Source organism: Acanthochromis polyacanthus, chromosome 12, assembly GCF_021347895.1.
Source record: "Acanthochromis polyacanthus isolate Apoly-LR-REF ecotype Palm Island chromosome 12, KAUST_Apoly_ChrSc, whole genome shotgun sequence".
NCBI lineage: Eukaryota > Metazoa > Chordata > Actinopteri > Pomacentridae > Acanthochromis > Acanthochromis polyacanthus.
The window spans coordinates 26,885,146-26,907,892 of record NC_067124.1 but is presented as its reverse complement, the minus strand read 5'-3'; the positions used below and the strand labels follow the sequence as shown (position 1 = coordinate 26,907,892).

The 22,747-nt window shown below is 44.2% G+C and overlaps 1 protein-coding gene across 5 annotated transcripts in view; it reads right to left on the bottom strand.

Moving 5' to 3' along the window:
* The window catches only part of LOC110950838 (DNA-binding protein SATB1), a 58,136-nt gene that overhangs the window by 25,013 nt on the left and 10,376 nt on the right, over nt 1-22,747 (bottom strand). Inside the window, exons 1-8 of one of the 5 annotated variants that reach the window (XM_022193641.2) lie at nt 21,201-22,405; nt 19,786-20,024; nt 16,579-16,755; nt 15,535-15,661; nt 11,602-11,725; nt 5,811-5,922; nt 4,640-4,717; nt 1,108-1,607 (exon numbers count right to left, since the gene is read on the bottom strand). In XM_022193641.2, coding sequence (XP_022049333.1) covers nt 1,108-1,607; nt 4,640-4,717; nt 5,811-5,922; nt 11,602-11,725; nt 15,535-15,661; nt 16,579-16,755; nt 19,786-19,999 — 1,332 coding nt within the window. In that variant the 5' untranslated portion in view covers nt 20,000-20,024; nt 21,201-22,405. Of the gene's footprint in view, nt 1-1,107; nt 1,608-4,639; nt 4,718-5,810; nt 5,923-11,601; nt 11,726-15,534; nt 15,662-16,578; nt 16,756-19,785; nt 20,025-21,200; nt 22,406-22,747 lie in introns of those variants that run through there. The other 4 variants (XM_051956941.1, XM_022193642.2, XM_051956942.1 and 1 more) reach the window with 4 other exon arrangements.

The following is a 22,747-nucleotide window of genomic DNA, read 5'->3' as shown; positions in this document are numbered from 1 at the left end:
CTGCTCCTCCTCTCTGTCTCCTCTGATCCATCTCCTGCATCGACAGCAGCCCCTTCATGTCACTGCTCGACACCCCTCCCCCCTCTTTTTATTAACGCTGGCTTGTGGAAAAAACAGAAACCTAATAAATAATCCTCCAAAGGCAAACTCTCCAACGGCACATTGGGCTAATTCCTCATATCAGCCGCAGATAAGACTGTGTTTGTGTGGGAGCATGCCAATCTGCAGAAAAACATCACTGTCTGACTCTACCATGCATCATATTTATGTTTTTTGTGGGGGGGCTGTACGCAGTAGTTCTAATAGATTGTAATCAGTCTTTTTTTCCTTATTATATACACAGCAGCTTCAAAGCAAATGGAGTAGTAATGAGGTTTGGTATCACCCTTCAATATAGACAGTAGGTCTTAAGACATTAACACTGCCATCTGTGTGAGCGTGCGTGTCTGTGTGTTAGGCCTCTGACTATGAAGTGAAATTACATATTCTGGCAGGGAGAGAACGGATGCCATGACCAAACCTGGATCTTTCACATGGCAGTCTGCCAGCTGTCTGCAAGTACAGTAGAGGTGCACGATTACTGGAGTGTATGAGAATTATGAATGAGATATAAGCTGCATATTCAAACAGGAAGCCTTTCTTAATGTTTCTTAATAAAACACATTCTGTGAAACTGTTTTACAACTTCCTTAAAGTGATGTAATTCTTTTTCAAACAGGATGTCGTGCGGATTTTAAGACAGCGAGGGAAGCACTGTGCTAGTTATTGAGGGATGGGCAGTTTGAACTCTAAAGTGTGAATGCTAAAAAAGATCATTAAACTGGGAAATGAATAAATTCTTGAATTTTTCAGAGCTGATCATTAGTAAATCAGACTAAATTACATTCCATTTTTCACTAAATTTGATCCATATTGGTGTCCATGACGAAGATCAATTCCATTGATTTGCATTATTATTTCATTTGGTTCAGTCTGAGACTACTTGATCTCAGTCTGCAGCTAAATCAGAGCTCAACAATAACAGAAATGTAATTTTAGTGCAGATTTCTCTTTTGTCTTTTTGCTGTTTTTAAGTTAGGAATGTCCCCAACCTGTTTCTGTCCTCACCTGGGTTCTGTTGAAGGCCACACGAGCGAAGACAGCCTGTGAGATGCCGGCCCGCTTGAGCTCGTCCCGCACCCACTGGTAAATCTCAGAGGAAACCTCCGTGTTTGATGCCACCTGTGGCTCCAGGGGTTTGCTGTGGGAGCTGCGGTTGACAGGAGGGTGGTTGAGGTACTGCTGCGACAGGGACTGCTGCGCCAGAAGCCGGTTCACTGCATATTGCTGGTTGAGGATCTGTGCCATCACAAGCTGCTGGTTGACCAGCTGGGGGCTGATGGGCGTGGACACCAAGCCCGGGTGGTGCAGACCGGGGAGCTGGGGCTGCCGGCCACCTGTTTGGCCACTATGTGGTGGCGGAGCATGGGGCAGCGGCGGCACCGGTGAGGAAGGAGTCTGCTCTGCTGTGCTGCCAGGGATAGGCTGCTGCTGCTGGGAAAAACCCAGGTGGTTGTGGTTGTGGTTCGAACCGGGTGGGGAGAGGTCAGACAGGCCGTCCATTTCCGCTGGAAGAAGACAAAGAAACACATACACAGACAATTTATTAGTCAATCACTGATTTAAAGGCTAACTAAAACACCACAAAGAAAACAGAGGAGGACAAATAGCTTCTGAGAAAGAGGAGTAGACAGACTAGCAAAAACGCCGACTTTAATCTAACAATCGTAAACATCAGTTTAATAGCATCATAGCCATAGTCTCTAATCAGAAGAAATGAAACAGACCCGGTCTGCATCCCATCAAATGTTTGCCTCGAGTGAATCTTAGCCTGTCAGCTAACATTCCTGTTTGCTCTCTGTTGGAAGATGGTACATTTCTGCATCCAGCACATATCTACGAAACCAAACTGCCAACAAAAAGATACACTAGTTGAGTGTTTTCTCCCTAATCAGTGCCCTTCACAGGACTCTCAGATATGACACAGCTGATCAGCCAACAAGTGGTTAAAAAAAGAAAAAGATGGAAGTGGATATAAAAGAGCTTCATTGTATTTGACCTGTGTCTTCCAGAACCCATGCCTTCAAAATTAAGTTCAGAATGTCTGTGGCCTCATCATGTGAAAAAAAACCTTGGTAAGACAGTAGAGAGTGTGTGTCTGTATGTGTGTGTGTGTGTGCACAGAGGCAGAGGCAGAAGCAGCATCGCTAAATCTGATTCTCTCTTTGCATCGTTAATTCTAAAATAAGGAACACAAGCTGGCCAATATGACATTTTTAGGGGAGGATGGTTTAAATATAAATGTAGAGAGCAGTGAACAGAGACAGAAAGAATACATTGGAGGATAGAGTGTGTAACCTGAGAAAGTTTCCAATTTGAATGCACTAAAACAGATTTGTCTTGAACTGTGTGGAAGGAGGAAAAAACACACACTCTGTGCCGTCATTTAATGGCGTTTTGGAGATTTTTGCGGCATCTCTTGCTTTGGGAATCTTTAAGTCCATAATGGCTGCTGGGGAATATTTTAAGACAGGTTTAAATTATGTGCTTAGAGGATGAAAACAATGATTTAACATTCAAAGTACTACCCACAACGAAGTGAATGAGCATTTGGGGCAGCTGAATGTTTTCAGGTTACCGCCTTATTTAAGGAATTCACATATGCTGAGGCTTTTTGCATGTACTATGCCGAGTGAGCGAGGGGGCAGCATTTAAGAATTCATACGGATGGCAACATTAACACCTCAGAAGTGTGCTGCGGCCTCCAAGTCCCACAGAAAAGCATCGTATGAGATTGTGAAAAGCGTAAATTGCTGTTAAGGGAAGGGATGGGGGGCTGGGGTCTTCAACAAGCTGAATTTTTCAGCAGATGAAAGATTAAGTGCATGGATGTTTTCCAAAAATATCCACAATAATCGTGTGTTTGAGCTGCCTGTTTCTTAACTGTCAGCAAGCACAAAACACCCGGCCAAGACGGGTCTATTGAGTGTTTGTCGAAAACAAATGATGTGGAGAGGGGGGGACAAAACAAAAAAATCTTGGTAATAATCACATCTCTTCCCATAATCCTTGGCATTCCCTGGCTCTGATGGTATGGCGTGCCTATTCACTCATATGTGAATGTGTGTGTGTGTGTGTGTGTGTGTGTGTGTGTGTGTATGTGTGTGTGTGCATATGCTTGCTCACACAGACTGCTGGGGGGCATACTCACAGCACACAAACACACAGGCACATGGAGGCATTTCCATGCAAATTGAAAAGAGAAGGGGTGACAGAAGAGCATGGCAGGCCCTGGGAGAAAAAGGCTGCCACAGAAGCGGGAGTCCTCGTGTGGAATCCTGCCACAAAAGAGCCCCGGATTAAACACACAATGGGAATGGGATGTGGGCTGAGGGAGGGAGGGAGGGAGTGTGTGTTGGTGACTGTGAGTGAGAGAAAGCAAAAGAGGGAATGAGAAAGAGAGACACTGACCCAACTCTCGCTCCTACGTTGGCTTCCGTACACTAGCGGGGCCACGTCAAAAGAAGCAACAGCGCACTTGCTGGCGGCCGGTAACACCACTTCAGCTGACAGAGAGGCAGAGCAACCTGCCAGTACCTGTGACCAGGTACTTATTTCCCTTGACTTCAGACTCAAACTGCTCGCTAAATGCAGTGTGGTGAAGTAAATGCAGAGTCAGATATGACACCATTGCCAAAGCCTAAAAGGATGGCCGTGCCACTCTTTCCTCCAGCCTTCACACTTGGCATTTCACCAGCGCTTTCTCCACCCTTTTTGCGATTTGTGGCAACGTACAGCAGCCAGTAATAAACACTGAAGCTAAGGGAGCTGACACAGGCGTGTGGTGAGCACCTGAGGCTCTTGTGCCAAAGCTTTGAGTCTGAGGTTTTGGCTAACATGACGCCTGGGTGCTCGAGTTTCTGTGAATGTGTGTAAGCACATCTTGAGATGTTATCACTGCCTTTGTGTACGTGTACATTTGTGGTTCTGTTCTTATCAGGAACTGATTTCCTTTGTAGAGAGTGATACAAAGAAAAACAGTTCAGCAGTTAATGTTTCCTTTAAGTCAGGATGAAAGGAAATTTATAGAATTATTCAAGTCGAAATGTTGTTGAGGGTGTGACCCAGATGGATGGTTCTAAGAGTTACAAATGCTAGCATTTTAAAAGTTAGGCCATAGGTTAAGATGATAGAAATGCCAAATAGTTAGCGAACAAAGTGATTCATTTTTCATTTTAATGTGACTTTTAAATGATTTTATTTGTTTTTGGGATCAAGAATGAGATTCAGTGCACGGAAGTCAGGTGGTTACCATGAAGCATTCAGTTTAGGCATTAGGGAAGGAATGCACTTCTCAAATGTGTCTTCTTGTATCAATTTGAGAAGTCATATCATGGTGACAAAAACCTGGTTCACACAAAGAAAAGTGCAAAACTGTCAGCCAAAGCTTGAGCGAAGATTAAGGTTGAGTGCGCAGTTGTTACAGTTACGGTCATGGTAAGTATCCAAGGAATGAACTTATGCCTATGAAGCGTTCTCCAAAGTGGAAAGACCAAGGGTGTGTTTACGTGTTTGTGTGTGTGCCCATGTTGCAACATACCTAGTGCATTGGCACGCGGGCTCTCACGGAGGACACACGTCCCCAGGTAGCCCTCCAGCTGGGAGGGTTGGCGCATGCCTGCACAGTTGGATGTCAGGGCACGTACATGCACACACCCACAAACACACACACATACACACACACACACACAGACAGAATACATTGTAAAGTTGTGAGGAAAGAAAAACAGGGTTAAGGCTTTTTCCAGTTTGTCTCTCCCACTCCAGCTCAGCAGTGATATGACATTTAAAACATCGGCGTCACTGAGGCCAGACTGGCAGCTGCAGCAGTTCCACTTTTGAGGAACATAAAACCAAATAGAGAACAATTGTGACAGAAAATGTGTAGGAGTATGCAAGAGAACACACAAGTACATCAGGTCTGAAGTAAATAACGTTCCCAGTGTATGTTGCCACTTTAACAGAAAAAAAAAACCTCAAATAAGATATGATCACAACACGCTATTTGCATGGAGGCTGCGAAAACATTTTGATATAATATCTCATCTGTCATCACTGCGAGTAGTAGCACACTGGCAAAGAAAAAAGATTATGTTCAACAGATTGCTAAAGCTAATATCTCAGCATTGCACTGCCTTATGAGTATCACAACAAAGTGGTGTTCTGCTTAATCAAAAGACATAAAAATATATCGGAATTCTATCTCCAGCTTGGGGTGCTACTGGTATTATATAACCTCATTTCCTGGTGGGTCAAAGGGGATTTTTTTGCGATTATATAAAGAATGCGTTGGCAGAGGGTTGATAAGAAAATCTAATTGAATTTTAGACTAGGCGGTGGCTAGCTGAAGCCATCGCTGTTTTTTGTGCACGGAAAACTAAAGTGTTACACACAGACATACACACAAACAAACAAACAAAAAAACAGTCAGCTGCCTCAATTTGGCTCTCATGTTTGCATTAGTTAAAGCAATAATGGATAAATCAAAGATAACACTGTGTTCAATTGCAAAACTGTGTAGTAATCTTGAATTATTAGATAACAAGATAAAAATGTATTTCTGCTTCATGCAACAGCAGGAAGACAAAGAGATGGTTGGTTAGAGAACATATTGTAATGGTGACTGGTGTGTATGCGTGTAAATGTGTGTGTGTGTGTGCAAAGAGACAAAAGTGTGAGCGCCATACTTTGCGCCCCTCCGTTTTGCTTACCCATCATATCTTTTGTCTTCTTGAAATGTTTATACCAGCGCCCAAATTCCTGACACTTCGCCGCCGACACATTTGCATAGTAAGTGCTGTTCACAATGGAGGAAATCATACTCTGAAAGAGAGAGATTGATTGAGAGAGAGGGAGAGAGAATGAGAGAGAGACTTTAGATTCTCATTGTGGAAAATGCAGACATAATATTAAAGCTTGTGAAACATGCAGTAACACTGTAGCTTGTCAAAACAAATAAAATATAGGGACACGGTAAAACCCAGCACTAGAAAAAGCCAACTGAAAAGTATCAGACATGCAGAAATTTGGGATTTGTTCCGCTAAAGGTAAAACAAATTACATCAAACATCTGTTCTTTTTTCTTTTTTTATCAAATGCCGTTGAGTTTGTCTGAAGTTTGTTTTTCAGAGTGGGTGAATTATAAGGTCAACAGATTTCTACATCTGTTGACATCAAGAGGAAGCGGCAGGAAAGGATATTTACCTTCGAAAAGAAAGAAGATAGTGGCTTATTGAATATCACCACCTGGGGAGTTGGGCAATGTAAACAGATAAACCTCTTTTATTTTTCCGCTCTTTATTTATACAATCTGTTAAAGACAACAACTTCAAGCAGATCGAGGGCCGCACCGAGCATGTCGTTCTCCAACGCATATGTGCTCACATCTCCCCCTATACAGTCGGCTCTTTGCCCTCTCAACATTTACTTCAACTGTCTTCCTTCGCCTGAGAAAAACAAAGAGCCGTTTTTTCCCATCCAGTTTCATTAAAATGAATGTTTTAACACCTTGCCGGCCTGCGGGTGAATAGCGAGGTTGGTGCAGGAGAAATTGTTTTTGATTGTTATAAATATTCAAAAGAACCAAACCATCTGTTTTCAAATTATAGGTATGCCATCTTTATCATTTTCTATAATATATGCGCTTGGAGGACGGTGGGGGAACCTTCTGGCAGGGTAGCATGGCAGCATAAATGAACCGCTACAGGATGACTCTGGCTTTCTGGCTCCAGCTTCTTTGCACAAAAGGAGGGTAAAGGGTGGCAGCTGTGCTATCGGAGAGGTCAATCAAACTGTGAACTCCTGACCTCTCTGCGAAAGCACCTTATGCAATAGCACCAGCGTAATGCAGAACACACTAAGAACGTCGGAAGTGGCATAAATGCAGACAAGGTTGATGGGAGGATCCAAAATTAACAAGGCAGATACAAGTTCGCTTTGTGAAAAAGTAGCAGGAAAGCACCAGTCTGATGCTAAAGTAAAACAAGAGCAGAATTTTTTTTAATCAGTTTCATGAGATACCTCCTCCTAAAAAGGGTTCCAGGATGAATAATTTCCCTCGGATGTTTGGGGCCAATAACATCACACTAGAGTTTATAAAAGCTCAAAGACATTGGCTCCGCTTGCCAAGTCCTGGTGCAATAATATTAAAGTCTAGCTAAAAGGAAAAAAATGCAATTAAATGTTGAGGAAGCGATCATCTATTTGTGTTACTGTTCTTAACAACAAAAATTACTAAAGACACCAACACATGACTCTTACCTCTCTATACCCGTCTGCATCAGGTGAAGTCAAATAATTGTAGTTGCAATTTGCCCCACATACATTCAGCTGCTTATTTTTTCAAGGCAAATATAGGCAGCTGAGGCGAGTCACATTGGTGACTGCAGCTGGGTGTGAATTTGTGCCAACAATGCTGTGGTGCATCATCCCGTCATGGTGAAAAACAAGAGGGCGAAGAGGTCTGCATTTAGACTCGCAGAGTACGACAAAGCAGTCTTTTATAGATATATTGAAAAGTCTTCCTTCAATAAAAACCCTGATGGAGTTCACGTTAGGGTTAGGAAGTCAGAATTACCCTTTAAATGGGTCATACATTTATGCATGAAGCCTTTTCTTCTTTTGAATGTATGCAATATTGGTATTAGGGAATAATAACTGCAAGTTCAACCGTCTATGGTCTTAAAATGACAATTCCTCTCCGTTTCTTATGATGTGCAAAAGCCAGAGCAAATAAGAATGGATGGTTTCCTGTCTGATTTATTGCCTTGGGGAAAAAAAGTGAATATTTCGGATGACAACTGGTAGAGCAGCAAACCACACATTCCAGTTTAACCTGGTTCCTGTTGCCAACTCCCAACCTCAAGATCCATCTGAAAACCATATATTTAGAGTAAGAAGGCTTCTCCTTTAAGTCAGAGGGATAATGAACTCCTCTCCTCCAGCATGCCATGTTTTATTTACAGTATATCTGGGCTAAGGCGGCTCCAGGCAACAAACAAGAGGCCTGCAGAAGACGGTGTGCCTTTCTCTCTCTCTTCCCATCTTTCTCCCTATCTCTCTCGCTCCCTCTTTCTCCGCCATCTTTGACACAGATGTTCTAATAAACGCTCCTCATTAATCAGCCCTCTCCCTCAATACATCACTCTACCTCTCACAGGGGGCCCTGCGTGTATGTGTGAACGAAACAGTACACACACACCTATTCTCTCTCCGCCTCTCCCCACTGCTCTGTCACACAGACATGCATACGCACTAAGTGAAATCAAGCAGATAACCAGAGCCTCTGCTGCCACTGCGGTGCCAGCAGGAGGGCTGTGCTAGGGCTTGTCAACAGGTAGCTGGGCTGTGTGCATGTGTGTGTGTGTGTGTGTGTGTGTGTGTGTGTGTGTGTGTGTGTGTGTGTGTGTGTGTGTGTGTGTGTGTGTGTGTGTGTATGTGTGCATCTCAGTGTGGGTGAGTTTGTGTGTGTGCATGAGCATGTGTGTGGACCCTTTAAGTGATAGCCATCTGCAGCACAGAGAGCTTATCAGCAAGACCAGGAAGTGGCACTGGGCTGCTATCGGTCCCCAACATCTACTCCACTCCCCAACATGGAAGACAGGAAGAGAGAGAGTGTGTGTGTGTCTGACTCCGTGTCTACGTGTAGGTGTGTATGTCTAAGTGTAAGAGAATAGCGGTGCAGCAGGCAGGTACTGTAGGCACCCAGCTGCCAGCGTTAAAGTGTGGTACACACTGGCAAACACACACTAAGTACAACCCCTGCAGACAAACACACATGGTGCCATTACACAAACTCACACATGCAGATTAACACACACACACACACAATTAAACACACACATTCCAACTTAGCCTGATGTCTTGAATCAGCTGGGGAAAAGGCACATCCCGTTTGCAACACTGCGCCTTGTCTCTCGCCAGCATCTCACAGAGCTCCATTATGGCACACATCCACCTCAACTGGGATGACCCTCCTCCCCTCAACGCCTTCATTCTAACACACACATGCACACACACGCACGCCAATGCGCACATGTACACTGGCAACCAGGTTGCGCCTGTGGCAGCCGAGGTGGCGAAGGCCTGCAAAGATGGCATTTTGATGACTATTTGCTGCTACACAACGCAGCAGCTGGTGCATCAGGGGCCGCCCAGTGAGAGGGAGTGGGGGGGTGGGCAAGAAGAGGTGGTGGCGGCAACGGGAAAGAGTGGGGTGAGCTGGGTGGTGGTGGTGGGGATTCTCGTTTGTTGCCATAGTTTCCGCGAACATGGGCAAGGGGGTTGCTAAGCTTGGTAGCAACCTCAGAAACAAATAATAAGCCTGATTGGCCGATTACAGCGGAATCAGGAGAAGTTTTATTTGTTGTGGATGCTTCTCTGAGCAGCGAATCTTTCGGCAGGCTTCTTATGTGTGCAGGTCAGAATCAATTGCTCTTGTAGAATGACAACGGCCATGAGTGAATACATTTTCTCTCTGAGTTTCCTCATGCCATTTGTAGGCCAAACACACAAAGCATGACTCCCAGCTACAAAAGAATGAAACTAAATGTTTGACAAGGCCCCGGACAAAAGAAGCATTTCACAAAATAACCCCCTACCGCCCTCCCCTCTCTGCTCTGCTCCCCCCTCCTCCCCTTTTCTCTTCAGAGCCCTGTTCAGAGGTGGGCTAATTCTCTTTCACTCGCTGGCAGTGATTCTCTCATCTGTTAACCTCTCTTTTGGGTCTGGGATTACGCAGCAGAATATCAAGGAAACACTAATCCTAAAAAGGTGCCAATCTTCTGTTCCCTCCTGCTACGCCCCTTTCCCCTCCCACTCATTTCACTTTTTTTGGACAACTTAGAAACCACAGAGGGTGGGCCAAATGCTTCCTGGCTTCTCACCTTCCCATGACACTACATGCAGGCGGTGGCATCACTGCTCACAAGGCAGGGGGTCCATGTATCGAAGCACTGTGTGGACATCCCTCCAACATGACAACTGATCTCATAAACCAACTGGGTTTAGGCGGAGCAAACCGCCGCTCTATGGGTGTAGCACGCCACATGCATCCCCGCAGAGTAACAGATGTCAAACACCATCATGGCAACCATGTTTCAACAAGGCAGATACAGATACATGAAGATCATCAGATTGTGAAGCAACAACACAGTAATGCAGCCAAGTTACATTAAAAACTTTAAAACTGGATTAGTATTTTTAAGCTTGGTGCATTAAGTTTTGACAAATCTACAATGTCTGGCTATGAGTTCTGCATGACAGTAAATTTAATGTAATTGACGTCAGAATTTACAGCCAAACTGGCCGCTAAAATACATGCAAGAAAGAAAGAAACTGATTCAGCTGAAGATATTTTAAGGACCGCCCTCCATCCTCACTGGAAAACTAAAACAATCTTCAATTTAATTTGAGACTAGTGTGTATGTCAATATAGCGAATATGTGTCTGAGGGAGAGTGTGTGTGCTTGTGTGTTAAATCCTCTGAGCTAGCGTGTGCTCTCTTCTGAGCCGTCTTCACATATGGACCGTAAACAGGGTGATTACCAGACCGGGCTGGGCTCCGCCTGAACGCCACCCAGGGACTCTTTACATCATCAGCGCACTGCTCATGCCCGGCTAAACACACAAACACACACACACACACTGAAAGCAGGCGCTCACACATACACGTACGCACACAGCGCAAATGAGGGTCTCCAGGTGACCATACGGTGGCCTAGGAGGGGAGCTGGCTTCATACCGAAGGCACCTACGCACATGCTCGGAGCTAAACACACACACACACGCATGCAAAACACAAACAGCACTTTCATATAGACGTCCTGTGCATTGATATACATTTCACAAGAAAACAGACACACACATATCTTCTTGTGCTGTAACTCACACACACATACCCACTCAGACACACACACACATTATTGGCCCCTGTGAGAGATATACTGCCGTTTCATTCCATTCACTCCAGAGCTGCCTCTATGATATACCGACTACACTGCCTGTTAATACAATATCTGTGCTAGTGCTTTCTATCCAACCTCCCAGCCGCCAAAAAAAAAAAAAAAAAAAAAAAAAAAGTACAGAATGTAGCACCTAACATACAAATGTATGATCAGAATGAACTAAATGAGAAAAAGAACAAAAACAATCCGGATGGTTTTGGGCTGGAGCCAATGTTTATCTAACAATAACCATACGTTCAACAACACCTCTGCTTTTTGGCTGCCATTGCATATGAGTCTGTGTGTCGTGGGCGGTACAAGAAACAAACAAAAAAAAATAAATCATGCGGCACACAAATGACAATAGCCATTGATTTGGATTTTCTATGCCGATTCTCTTTCCCACTTGATCAAACTCAGGGCATTTGATAACTGAAGGATAAAAGACGGAGGTGATGGAGATAGGGGTGTTTGTTTTGTTGTGCAGTATGGTAGCAAGGAGGTGGGGTTGGGCTTTTTTCTTTTTTTTTTTTGGAATAAGCAGATTGGGCTTCAGCACCTGTGATAAAGGACATTCTTTAGCCAGAGAGCTCTGATTCATGTCTTTGAGTAACTCCTTGAGGGCGTTTCTTACTGTAGAGTGGCTCCATTGCTCGGGCGGCAGGTCCTCCAGCTTAGGACAACTGTGAAAAAAAGAGAGGAGACATACAGGGGTGTGGGGTGGAAAATACAGGGAGGGTAAGGATGGGGAGACAGGGAGAGGCAAGAGAGGGGAGAAGGGTGAGGAAGGGATGATAGGGATGCAGAGAGAGAGGAGAGCATGAGAAACAACTCAGATGGGGAAGAGACAGAGATAGAAAGGCCAGCAGCTCTGAATAAAATGATAAACTACAAGCCACAAATTCAGCAACACAACAATGTAATTATTTAATCTTGACTGTAACCATTCTACATTTCTGTCATATTTGGAGCAAAGAGGTTCGACTGTCTAAGTCCCAAAACTCGCCTGCGGGTTTGAAAGGCATCTAATCTTTATCAAAATCACTAAAATTGCACCACTTGTCAGTGCAAGAAACAATAAAAACACAAAGACTTATTGAATTTCCTGATCACGTGGGATGCGTGGTCCTGTTGGTAAAACTAACAAAATCTAACACTACAATTATTCACTTTATTCAAAATGCTTCATTTAAAATTTTGCCAAAAACAACGAGATTCTGCGAAAAAAAAATACAAATTTTGGGCTCCTCAGCACAGCCGAGAAGACATTAATAATTCAGCTACAACCAACAGTCACAGGACAAAAAAAAAAAATCAGGGACTATTCAGCTGAACTGCAGGTAAAAAACTGTTAAAGGAAAATAGTAAAACATCATCAGTATGGAGAGCCTTCAATTTTCCAATGCTAGTAACACCTGTGTGCCCTTGGAAAAATATTAAACACGTTGATTCCAGGTTCTAGCAATTCTCGTAAAATAAGCAATAAAGAAAATAAACCTTCATTTTTTTTTCTTTATGATTTGTGGCACTCTGCACAGAAGACATATTTAAGTTCTGTTGTGCAGAGATGATGAGGTGTACGACTTCACACTGCAGTGAAAAATGAACCCACAGTGAGGAAAAATGTGATAGGAGCTAAAGGACCCAGAGACTGCTTGATTTAGAGGATAACAGCAACGAGGAGACATCACCCTGCAGTGTTTTTTTTTTTAATATCAAACTGAGAAACTTCTCATGCAACATGGCAGATGTCTAACTCAGTGCTACCAAACAACCAGGTCCTACAATTGGCTGAAAATGGTACATGGAAAATAGATCAAATAATTAAGTAGTGTAAAAAAGTATGCAAAATATTAAGCAATATTCTAATCAACTGTAAAAATCCCAAAGGTATTCAATTTCCAACCGTATGAAAAAGGGAAAATGCAGCAAATCCTCATATATTCTTGATAAATGACTTCAACAATTAATTGATAATCAAAGTTGTTGTTGACTAATTTTCTCTCGAAAGACTCATTTGCTAATCGACTAATCATTTCTGCACTAATCAAGTATTGAGCTACAAACTGGCAATATGGGAACAAATGAGTTTGTGCAAAACAAAGGTGTAAAGCACGGCTGCAGTATTAGTCCAGCCCTGCTTGAAGAATATATTGATAAATTGGCCACCTCGCATCAGACACACCGAGCAGCACAGACAGAGAGGAAACCAGAGAGAAAGGGGAGCTGAACACATACGGGCCTCTGCTCGTTTTTCCTGCTGCAAGCGCCCCTCCAAGACAGACAGATTTCATTTGGCGCATCAAGCAGATGCATCTGGAGATTGCTCTGTCTCTCTCTCTCTCTCTCTCTCTCTCTATCTCTCTCTGCCTACCTCGCTCTCTCGCCCTCTTTCATATTCTCCCTCTCGCTCTCTCTCTCTTTCTCTCTCTCGTGATTGTTCTGATTAGTTAATTACTTTATACAACACATCTGCTGGATTGATGCATGAATTATACATCAGCTGCATGTGGCGACTATTATTTCGTGTTACTTCTACCTTCCTGGCTTGTTGTGCTCGGCGAAACAATTTAAGGTGTTACTGGCTAGATTTCTGCAGCAGTCGGGGCAGAGGGGGGTTTAAGGGGTTTGGCAGGGTGGGAAGAGAAAAGGGGAAAAGCTAATACAAAGCTATATATATATATATATATATATTTAATATACATAGATAATATATAAAGATACTAAATTGACTCATGAGCTGCATCAGAAAAACTAATTTCTGGGTTTTGAAAATGACAAATGAATTACATGGTGGAGGTTGGAGTGGAGTATAGGTCTCCTGTGACAGCACCCAGTTCAATCTGGATGAACACTTTATGTGTGCAAGACATATGTTTGATGTGTTTCGCGTTGCACTTATCGCAGAATTACTTTTTGCTAAACCTCGCTTGACACTTGTCAAGTGAGAGACATGAGAGATTGAGCGAGGGGTGATGAGTCCCTGAGTGCACGAGACATTGTGTGTGCGCCTGTCCATAAATCTGTCATTTGGTGTGCTGCAAATGCTATGAGCAAAGAGATAACAGGAGAATGGAATGGAAAAGGATGCGTGCAACGGTCGAGGCTAACATCTGCTAGTAGGAAAACATACTGCCTCACACACGTACTCGAACACACAAACAATGGATTTTCCAGAACACCTTAAACTGCTCCAGCAGCTAGAAAGCCTCTGGGGAGAAGGAAGTGAACACGAGGAGGGAAAGAGGGATGAGACAGACAGAGGGGTAGTGGAGAAAGACAGCTTTCCATGCATTCAGGGGCTAGCAAGGCGGAAATAAACACAACCTTCTGTATTCTGGCTGGTCGGCGTGTTCACATCAGTCAGTGCATGTGTGGGTGCTTGATTGGTGAAGGTGGGTGGTGGGGGAGACAGAAGGAGAGGGGAGAGAGAAGGAAGAGAGAGGAAGAGGCAGAGCGAGGTAGAAAAGGAGTAGGAACAGCTCTCCAGAGGGTTGCAGAACACTGGGTTAGCGTGCAGCTGGCACAAGCCTCCACACCACCGCCAGTCGGCTGTTTCTCTATGTGTGTGTGTGTGTCTTTGTGTCCATGAGCACATATGAGCCTGTTTGCGTCCATGTCTATAAATGCTCGTATGCTCTTGCTGTGTGTATAAATACGACAAAGCCTCACACCTACGGAGAAGAATTTAGCATACAATATGGTGAACGATGGCAGTAGACAGCTAGCAGTAATCAGGGCAAGAAGGTTTCAGCTTGCTAGTCTTCTACACCATATGCAATGTCGATTCAGAAGAAACATATTTCACTTAAAATAGTCAGTGGAGTCAGATTTATTCATGGGACTGTTTTAGATGAACAACCTTGCATTCATCTGCTGCAGTCATTTTTAGCTGTGCAGTCCAACCACATTCATTTTTTTCATGAAAAGAGCTTAAGCAGTGCTTTTTCCCAAATACTATTACAACATTATCATATTTTATTTTACCAAGCGTTATCTGCACATTAGTTAACATCACTTACCCGCTACATTTAGAGCACTCACAAGAGCTAAATTTACTTCACTGCAGTATAAACTGAATCGACAGCAAGGACACATGGACGGTTTTGGTATCCTATCAGTTAATGGTTAAATTAACAAATAAAACAGTCTCTGTGTTGCTGTAACTCACTGGGTGAGGAAGTTTTCATTATTCAAATGGGTTTTTCCCATTTCCTGGGAACGGTCAGTCTGTTGTGTGTGTGTGAGTAATAACGCTATTCTCAGTATCAAACACACAGACTGCCACCTGCCTCTAGACACACAGCGTGAGTGTTAGCGCTGGAAGCATTAATAGGTCTAACTGTGCCTTTATATGCACTAAAAGAAACTTTTGTGAGTAGTAGTTGAGTAAAAATATTTATGACGTTATGTATGAGCATATATGAATGTAACGCGGTACAGGGAAATGTGACATGCCTTCAGTTGTGTGGGTCTGTCTGGTGCTTCTCACCTGTGCAGCTGGATCTTAAGCGTGACCACGTGGTAGACATCCTGCAGCATGTCAGCCACTGTGGCGTCCGGAGCATCTGTCACATATGACAGAGGGACGGGGTTCCACTTCCCCACCTGAATCATACCTGAACGATGCAGACACACACACATACACAGGTAAATGTGTACACGCGACAAGGACACAAGAGCAAGAAGCACATTTTGTAATCTTAGCTGGCTGTCACTGTTCATTTTAAGACAGTCACATGTGCACAGTAATAAATAATGGCATGTGTAGATATCGTAGGAGCATTACAGTGCCATAAATGCTTTTCATTTTCTTCATTTGTTACTAAAATCACAACGACCATGCAGGAATGTCATCTGAGACTGCCTGAAAAACAGTGGCAGCCCACACAGCAGGTACCGAGAAGGAAGACTGCGTATGAAAAAAAGGTGAACTAGGATGTGTATGTAAGTGTGATGGACAGGCTGTAATAAAAGAGCACACAAAGAGGCACCTTGAAGCAGCCACCCTCGGCCTGCGTGTGTTCAAGTGCAATTAGCAGACCTTTTCCTCCACCTGCCCCTCCCACCTATTGAGTCACTGAGCGTGTGTGTGTGTGTGTGTGTGTATAAATATGTGCAGTATGAAATGTGTATGCACAGTAGGAGCGTTGCATATGAATGTGCATGTAAACATTTTAGCGGGTAAAACTGAGCGTCGAGGCTCTGTCTGAGCGAGCACATATCTGTGTGGGAATGTGTGAGTGTGTGTGACCCCTGGGAGACTTGAGCATCTCCTGTCTGGGATCAGTGTCAGGATGTGTTACTGTGGCTTCAGATCTGCTGGCGGTAGGCTATTATGGTCACAGAGTGTGTGTGTGTGTGTGTGTGTAGCATGTGTGAGGCAGAAGGAGAGTGTGTTTGAGAGTGTGCAAAAGTAGCAGAAAATAATGAAGAGAAGACATTAATGAGCTTTAGAGAGAAAAGGAAAATTAAAGAAGAGTGGCAGATTGGGGAGGAGAATGAAGAGACGATGATGAGAGTCATCAGCGGTTACCTTTGGCCTGGGCTGCCGAGCTGTGGGAGTAGCCCAGTGAGAGCAGGGCCATCTCGATGAGCTGATTGAAGAGCATGTCCTTACGCACCAGGACAAATTCGGCGTGCTCCTCCTTGCTGTCAAAATCCATGGGATTCTCGTAGTGCTCGACGACACAGAACACGGGCAGCATGTTGCCTGAGGACATGGAGACACAAGTGAAGACTGAGAGGGTTCACATTTCTTCACATGCAAACTCTGACCTTCAGTATTCTGTTTGCGGAGGGATGAGATTAATATTTAGCCCCGATGATTAAGTTACACTGAGGTTGAGTGTCAAGGGATTATAAGTGAATGACTCGATTGCTGCCGGGTAGAAGCTCTGGACCGAAAAAAGGATGAGTTTGGACTACAAAGGCATATTTCATCTTTTATGGGGCAATTTCCATTTAAACCTTCACCTTTCTGTCCCAATGCCAATCTGTCATGTTTCCTTGGAGGAATCAAACATTACAGAAGTGCACGATCTCAGACACCGAATCTGTTTCACATCTTTTTGTCTCTTGTGTCGTTTTTCAATTCCCTGGATCTTCCTCCTCCAAGATGGTTTTTGTCCCTGTATTCCCATTTTAAGACAATTCTTTATCAGTAACTGTTGGAGGATTCCTTCCTGCAGCCATACGCTTTAAGATGATGATGTAATACTGCAGACGTGTTAGACCATGGCCTGCAATGACCAGTATGAGTTTTTAAAAAGCCAATGTGTATATTATAGACAGAATTATAACCTTTAGCTCAGTGTCAACTAGCAGCCACAAAAATGCTTCAACTCGTCTGTCTCCTTTTGGCTCAACATACTGTTTATTCGCTGTCAAGGTGCTGGGATCACATTAGCCTTTTCCACTGCCTGCCAACCCAAAATCATCTTCCCATGATGCAGCGCTTCAAATCCCGAGCCACCTCTGCGCCCTGAGGTTTACTAGTCTGTGTCAACAGTGGCTCTGCTGTTGAGTGGAATGAACAATCTTTGTCCAGAGACTGTCAAATGTTTAAGGGACCAACTGTGCAAATATCACCCAATATACCATTTTTGCTGAAATAACATCCCTGAAATTTAAAAAAGTTTAAGGGCACAAGGCGACTTGGTGTTTTCAACTTTTAAAATCCTGTCAAAGTGTTGATGCAGAAGATATCTATAGCTTACTGTACCTTGCACCGTTTCTGAGGTGCCCTGTTGCCCTACTTCCTCACAATTTTTCCACCCCGTTGTCACCTGAACAAATTTCTGTGCATTTATTGTCACTGCAGATAAAAATGATTCACATTCTAATATTTTCCGATCCCCGGCATTCCAGAAGATGCACACAGCTCTGGCAAAACAATCAATAAGCCGACAGATGCAAGGGAATGTGCTGAAAGAGCTGCTTTTCTCCTCCCCTGATTTTAATAGATAAAGATCTAACAATAAAGACTGCTGTGTAGGTTCATTTGGGGGATCAATACTGGCTTTGTTTCCAGGGAGCCCAGAGAGGGCTGCGGTAAATATTGTTTCGGGCTCGGACACAATGCCCACTGTGGGCCCTCTGCGAAGCCTCCGTGACGGCCCGCCCGCCTCCCTCGGCTACTTCACCCTTTGCTAAACTGAAAAAACTGACGAGAGGGGAAAGGAGGGGAGGGTAGGGCAAAGAGGAGGCTTGGGGGAGGAAAGTGGTAGGAAGCCAAAAGAGGCAGAGATGATGAAGGTGAAAAATTAGGCTCTCAGCTGGGGTGCAACACATATATAAAATGAGCAAATAAGAGAAACGGCCCATCCGAGGACACTCACACAGTCACATTCCAAGAGTTCCTGAGTCCCTCTTGGCCAAAGAAAACCAAACCAGCCAAACAAACAAACAGTTGAGCGTTCGCGGCCAAGTGCTATTACGACTCCAAACCTGCAGGTTTTGAAACTCATTTCCAACCTACTAAAAAATAAGAAAACATAATCATAAAAGGTTCATATATTAGATGACTATGCCCGCCGTGTTTTTCACAAGACGACACCGGTTATATTAAAAAGCTATGTCATAATCTCAAAGTAAAGGTCCCCTTTAAACAGCAATGGCTCTTAAAGGACTGAAACTTTCCCTTAATAAACAAATGTCAGAGCAGGAGGGCTGCGGCTGGAGAGAGGAGCAGTGACACAGCGCTATGCAGCACCACACAGGAATAATTCTCACAGTGCTCTTCTATTAGCTATTGTCTGGGCAAATAAGTGGGAGTGTGTGCAGTGTGTGTGTGCTGAGATGACTAAAGAAGCATTGTAAAAAGGTTTAAGAGTTTTGGAGAGCATGTAGGGGTGGTGGTGGGTGGAAGGTGATGTGTGTGTGTGTGTGTGTGTGTGTGTGTGTGTGTGTGTGTGTGTGTGTGTGTGTGTGTGTGTGTGTGTGTGTGTGTGTGTGTGTGCGCGTGGGGTGGGGGGGAAACTCGAACTGCCTTTAAATTGCTTTCCTCCATTTACAAGGCTTATTTTTCTCGTGCTCAAATGCTCACAAAACTTATTTAAACTATATTTGTTTTATATTCAGTTGATACAGGCTGCAACTACCCATTAATTCTTTTGTTGATTATTTTGTGAAGCGTCTGATTAATTAATGAAGCATGTATGTGATGTCAGAAATTAGGGCTGCAAGTAACGGTTATTTTAATTATCAATTAATCTGTGGAAAATTCTCTCTCGATTATTCATTTTGTCAATAAAACAGCAAGAACAGGAAAATTTCCCAAGGCCAGTAGCAAGCATGTTTAAATTGCTTGTTTGTCCCACTATCACTTCAAACTCTCAAAAATTCCATTTACTGTCACATAAAACAGAAAAAAGCAGAATGTTTTCATAATAGTGAAGCACATCTTTTGTATTTCTGCTTGAAAATGTTCTTGTTTTTGGCAAGTTATTAATTTTCTGTCAATCAAGTAATTGATTAAGCGACTGGGGTGCTGCACACAATTTCCCAGGACCCGAGGTAAAGTCTTCAAATTGCCATTTTTCTCCAATAAACAGCGCTAAAACCCCCCAAAATGTACAATTACAGGGGTCTGAGAAAATCACAAATGCTGACATGCTGGAAGCTGCGACTGTTTAGCATTATTAGCAATAAATCAAACTAATTTTCTTTTGATCGACTGGAGGGTTGATGAGCTAAACGCTGCACGGCTGGTCCAGACTCGCGCACACTCTGCCCCTCCTACCTCTCTTGTGGCAGGTCTTCAGCAGGTGGCTGGTGGGTTTGTATGGGACCCCGGCTAGTTTGGCCCCGGTGCTGCCCAGCCTGGCCCGGCCCAGGGGGCTGCCGTTCTGCTCCAGCCGTGGCAGCTTGGCCGGCGGGGCTTTGGCCTCTGCCATGCTGTTGACCAGCTCAGAGTTCTCCTTGACCAAACACGTCTCGCTGAGATGTTCCATCATTCTCAGCACCTCTGCTCACTATCACCTGGGGGGACAGAAGCACAACCATTCAGCTGTCAGCAGAGGTGTGTGCGTGTGTGGCAGCAGAAATATGGTACAAGGCAAGCAATGAGCCCAAAATCTTTTGTGTTGATATCACTGACATGTGAAGACATGAGGGGACATTTTTATTGAGCAAAAAAAAAAGTGCTTTAAGTAATTGAGACCTCTGAGAACAGACCCATTACAGCAGTAACTGTCAATTCCCCTCAGTTTTAATGACTCGGTCCACGGTGACGTTTTCGTGCTGCTGTAATGTTCCCATTTTTCAATGCATGTATTATGTATGGGTGTCCCATGCGAAAGGGGGCAAACAAGCCCTGGTTTTAGCGCAAACACATTCATTTGCTGGGAGATTCCACTTGAATGAGTACAGTGCAGTTCAAGGAACAAGGTTCTGCTGCGGTACACGCACAGAGGGGGAAACCAACGTAATTCGGTTTGTGAGTCACTTCGTGTGGCTTCACATTCATGACGCAGCTCGGAGGGAAAAGCAGGCAAAAAGGCCGCAACGTCATTTTGAAGTGACAGACGCAGAAACGGTGACTTCGTACAGGTGTGAAGCTCACTTTCAGATTTTTGCAAGTGCAGCACAATATCCACGGCAAGCAATGAGTTTACAAGTTGAGCTTGAGGAAACTCCACAACATGCAGTTGCTGACTCATGAGGGTAGTCATCAAAAGTTAAAGTAGGAAAGAAAAGACAAGGGAGGGACTGACAGAGAGGAAAGATAGAGGATGGCTGCTGCACCCACAGGTGCTTTAGTGCACAGACACCAAGCTGAACCATGACAATTACTAGAGCTGCAGGGAAAACTTGAAGATTTGACCACTTATAATATGAAATACTAACGTAATTATGCGTGCAGTTTAATGGGTCCTGATGGCCATGAACTGGAATGCTGTTGTCAATGAGTGAAAAGGGCAAAATCATCCACCCCCATGCAAAAGATCATGAACTCCCCCATTCATAACATGCAATGAGGCAACTAATTCCCCGCAAATAGGGGGCAAAGGAATCCAGACCCGGATGGAGTCCGGATCCAGGTCAGGATTTTTAAATGACCTTAAAACACACAAAAAACGGAGCAATAGTTCAAATGGACACATTACCTCTAAAGGGGGAGTTAAGAGAGGACAAGCAGAGTAAATAAAAACCAACCTGAGACGCAGCACTTCAGCACTGGAGAGCATAAAACACCGCCTGGAAAACGCGTCTTCTTCAAGTTTGGCCAGGGTAGAAAAGAAAAGAAAAAAAGAAGCAACTCCCGGTTCCTCTCTTGTTGTCTCTCTACGTGTGCATGACAGCGAAAGGTTATCAAATTTTTAAAAGACGCTTTCTCCTGCTCTTCTTGGACTGGCAGGCGGTGCGAAAAAACAACAAGCCGGGTCTGTGGAAGGGACGACGAGGTCGAGATGGACCGCGATAGGCGAACATTGGTAAGCGGGTTGTGTGTCTGTGTGTGTAGCTCTAGCTAATTCCGTCCAACCGGAGGGGGGGAAACCGTCCAAACCGGCGACATTTAGCTTAAAGTGAGCGGTTAGCCGCGTCCATCGGTTACAAGTGAAGGCGACTTCGGCTTTAGTTCGCAGCACAACATCCGAATCGGCGAGCAGGCGGCGGTACAGTTCAGTTAGCAGCCGCCAGCATTGAAGCTCAGCACCTCGGACACAGTTGTGATAAAAACAAGCGCCGCCGAGACCCAATAAAACCCTCGTTGTGGATGAACAAGAATAGCTCAACGTCGGCTCAGCTACCGGCAGACTGAAGAGGAAGAAATAATAATAATAACAATAATAACCGCTATGGAGGCGATGTGGAGACGATATGCGGACAGTCGGAACAGGTTCGCAAAATAAAACAAGGAGAGGGGGGTCAAAAAGTGCGGTTTACTTTCCGACGTCGCGGATAAATAAGGCTTGCTGTGGATGCATAAGAGAGCTGCCTGCGATAGTAATAGTAGGAGGTGTCCTGTTGGTTGGGGATTGGCGTCCGGACGGAGCTCCTCTTTCTTTCTATCTCCCTCTCTGTCTCTCCCCCTCTCACTCCGTCTCTCCCTCTCTGTCCCCATTAAATTATTAGTTGTATTGACTCATCACTCCCCCCTCTCCTCTCCTCGCTGCTGGTGCTGCCGCCGCCGCTGCTGCTGTTGCCTGTGCTTTCCCCCTTTCTCCTCCTCATTTCAGATGGCGTGGTGGAGAGAGGGGGTGAAAAAAAAAATGTAAAAAAAATAAAAATAGAGGGGGAAATATAGGATTTAATATATGGAGGAAAGGAGAGAGAAATAATCCCCTCTGTGTTAGAATAAAACGCGTGATTCCTCCGCATGTCAGGCCGGAAAAAGTCCTGTCGGAGACAAATAAAGTGGAGAAAGTGGACCGGGAAGAGGGGAACCACACACGCGCATAAACACACACACGCGTGCACACACACAACGGGGAGGAACGGTGGTGCGATTTGCGGCTGTGCGCGCAGGAATTTTTAATCAGCTTGATTAGAGTGAGGCGGTCCTGCATTTATTACCGGCAACACACACACACACACACACACACACAGATGCTCACACACACCGGATACCTTAATTTATGATGTGTGTTTATTTATTGAGTAAAAATTACGTATAGTTTTTATTTTAAAAAGCAGTTCACATGCAGTGATTTGGCTGCAGATACCAAAAAAAGAAAGAAAAAGAAAAGTGAACTATTTGA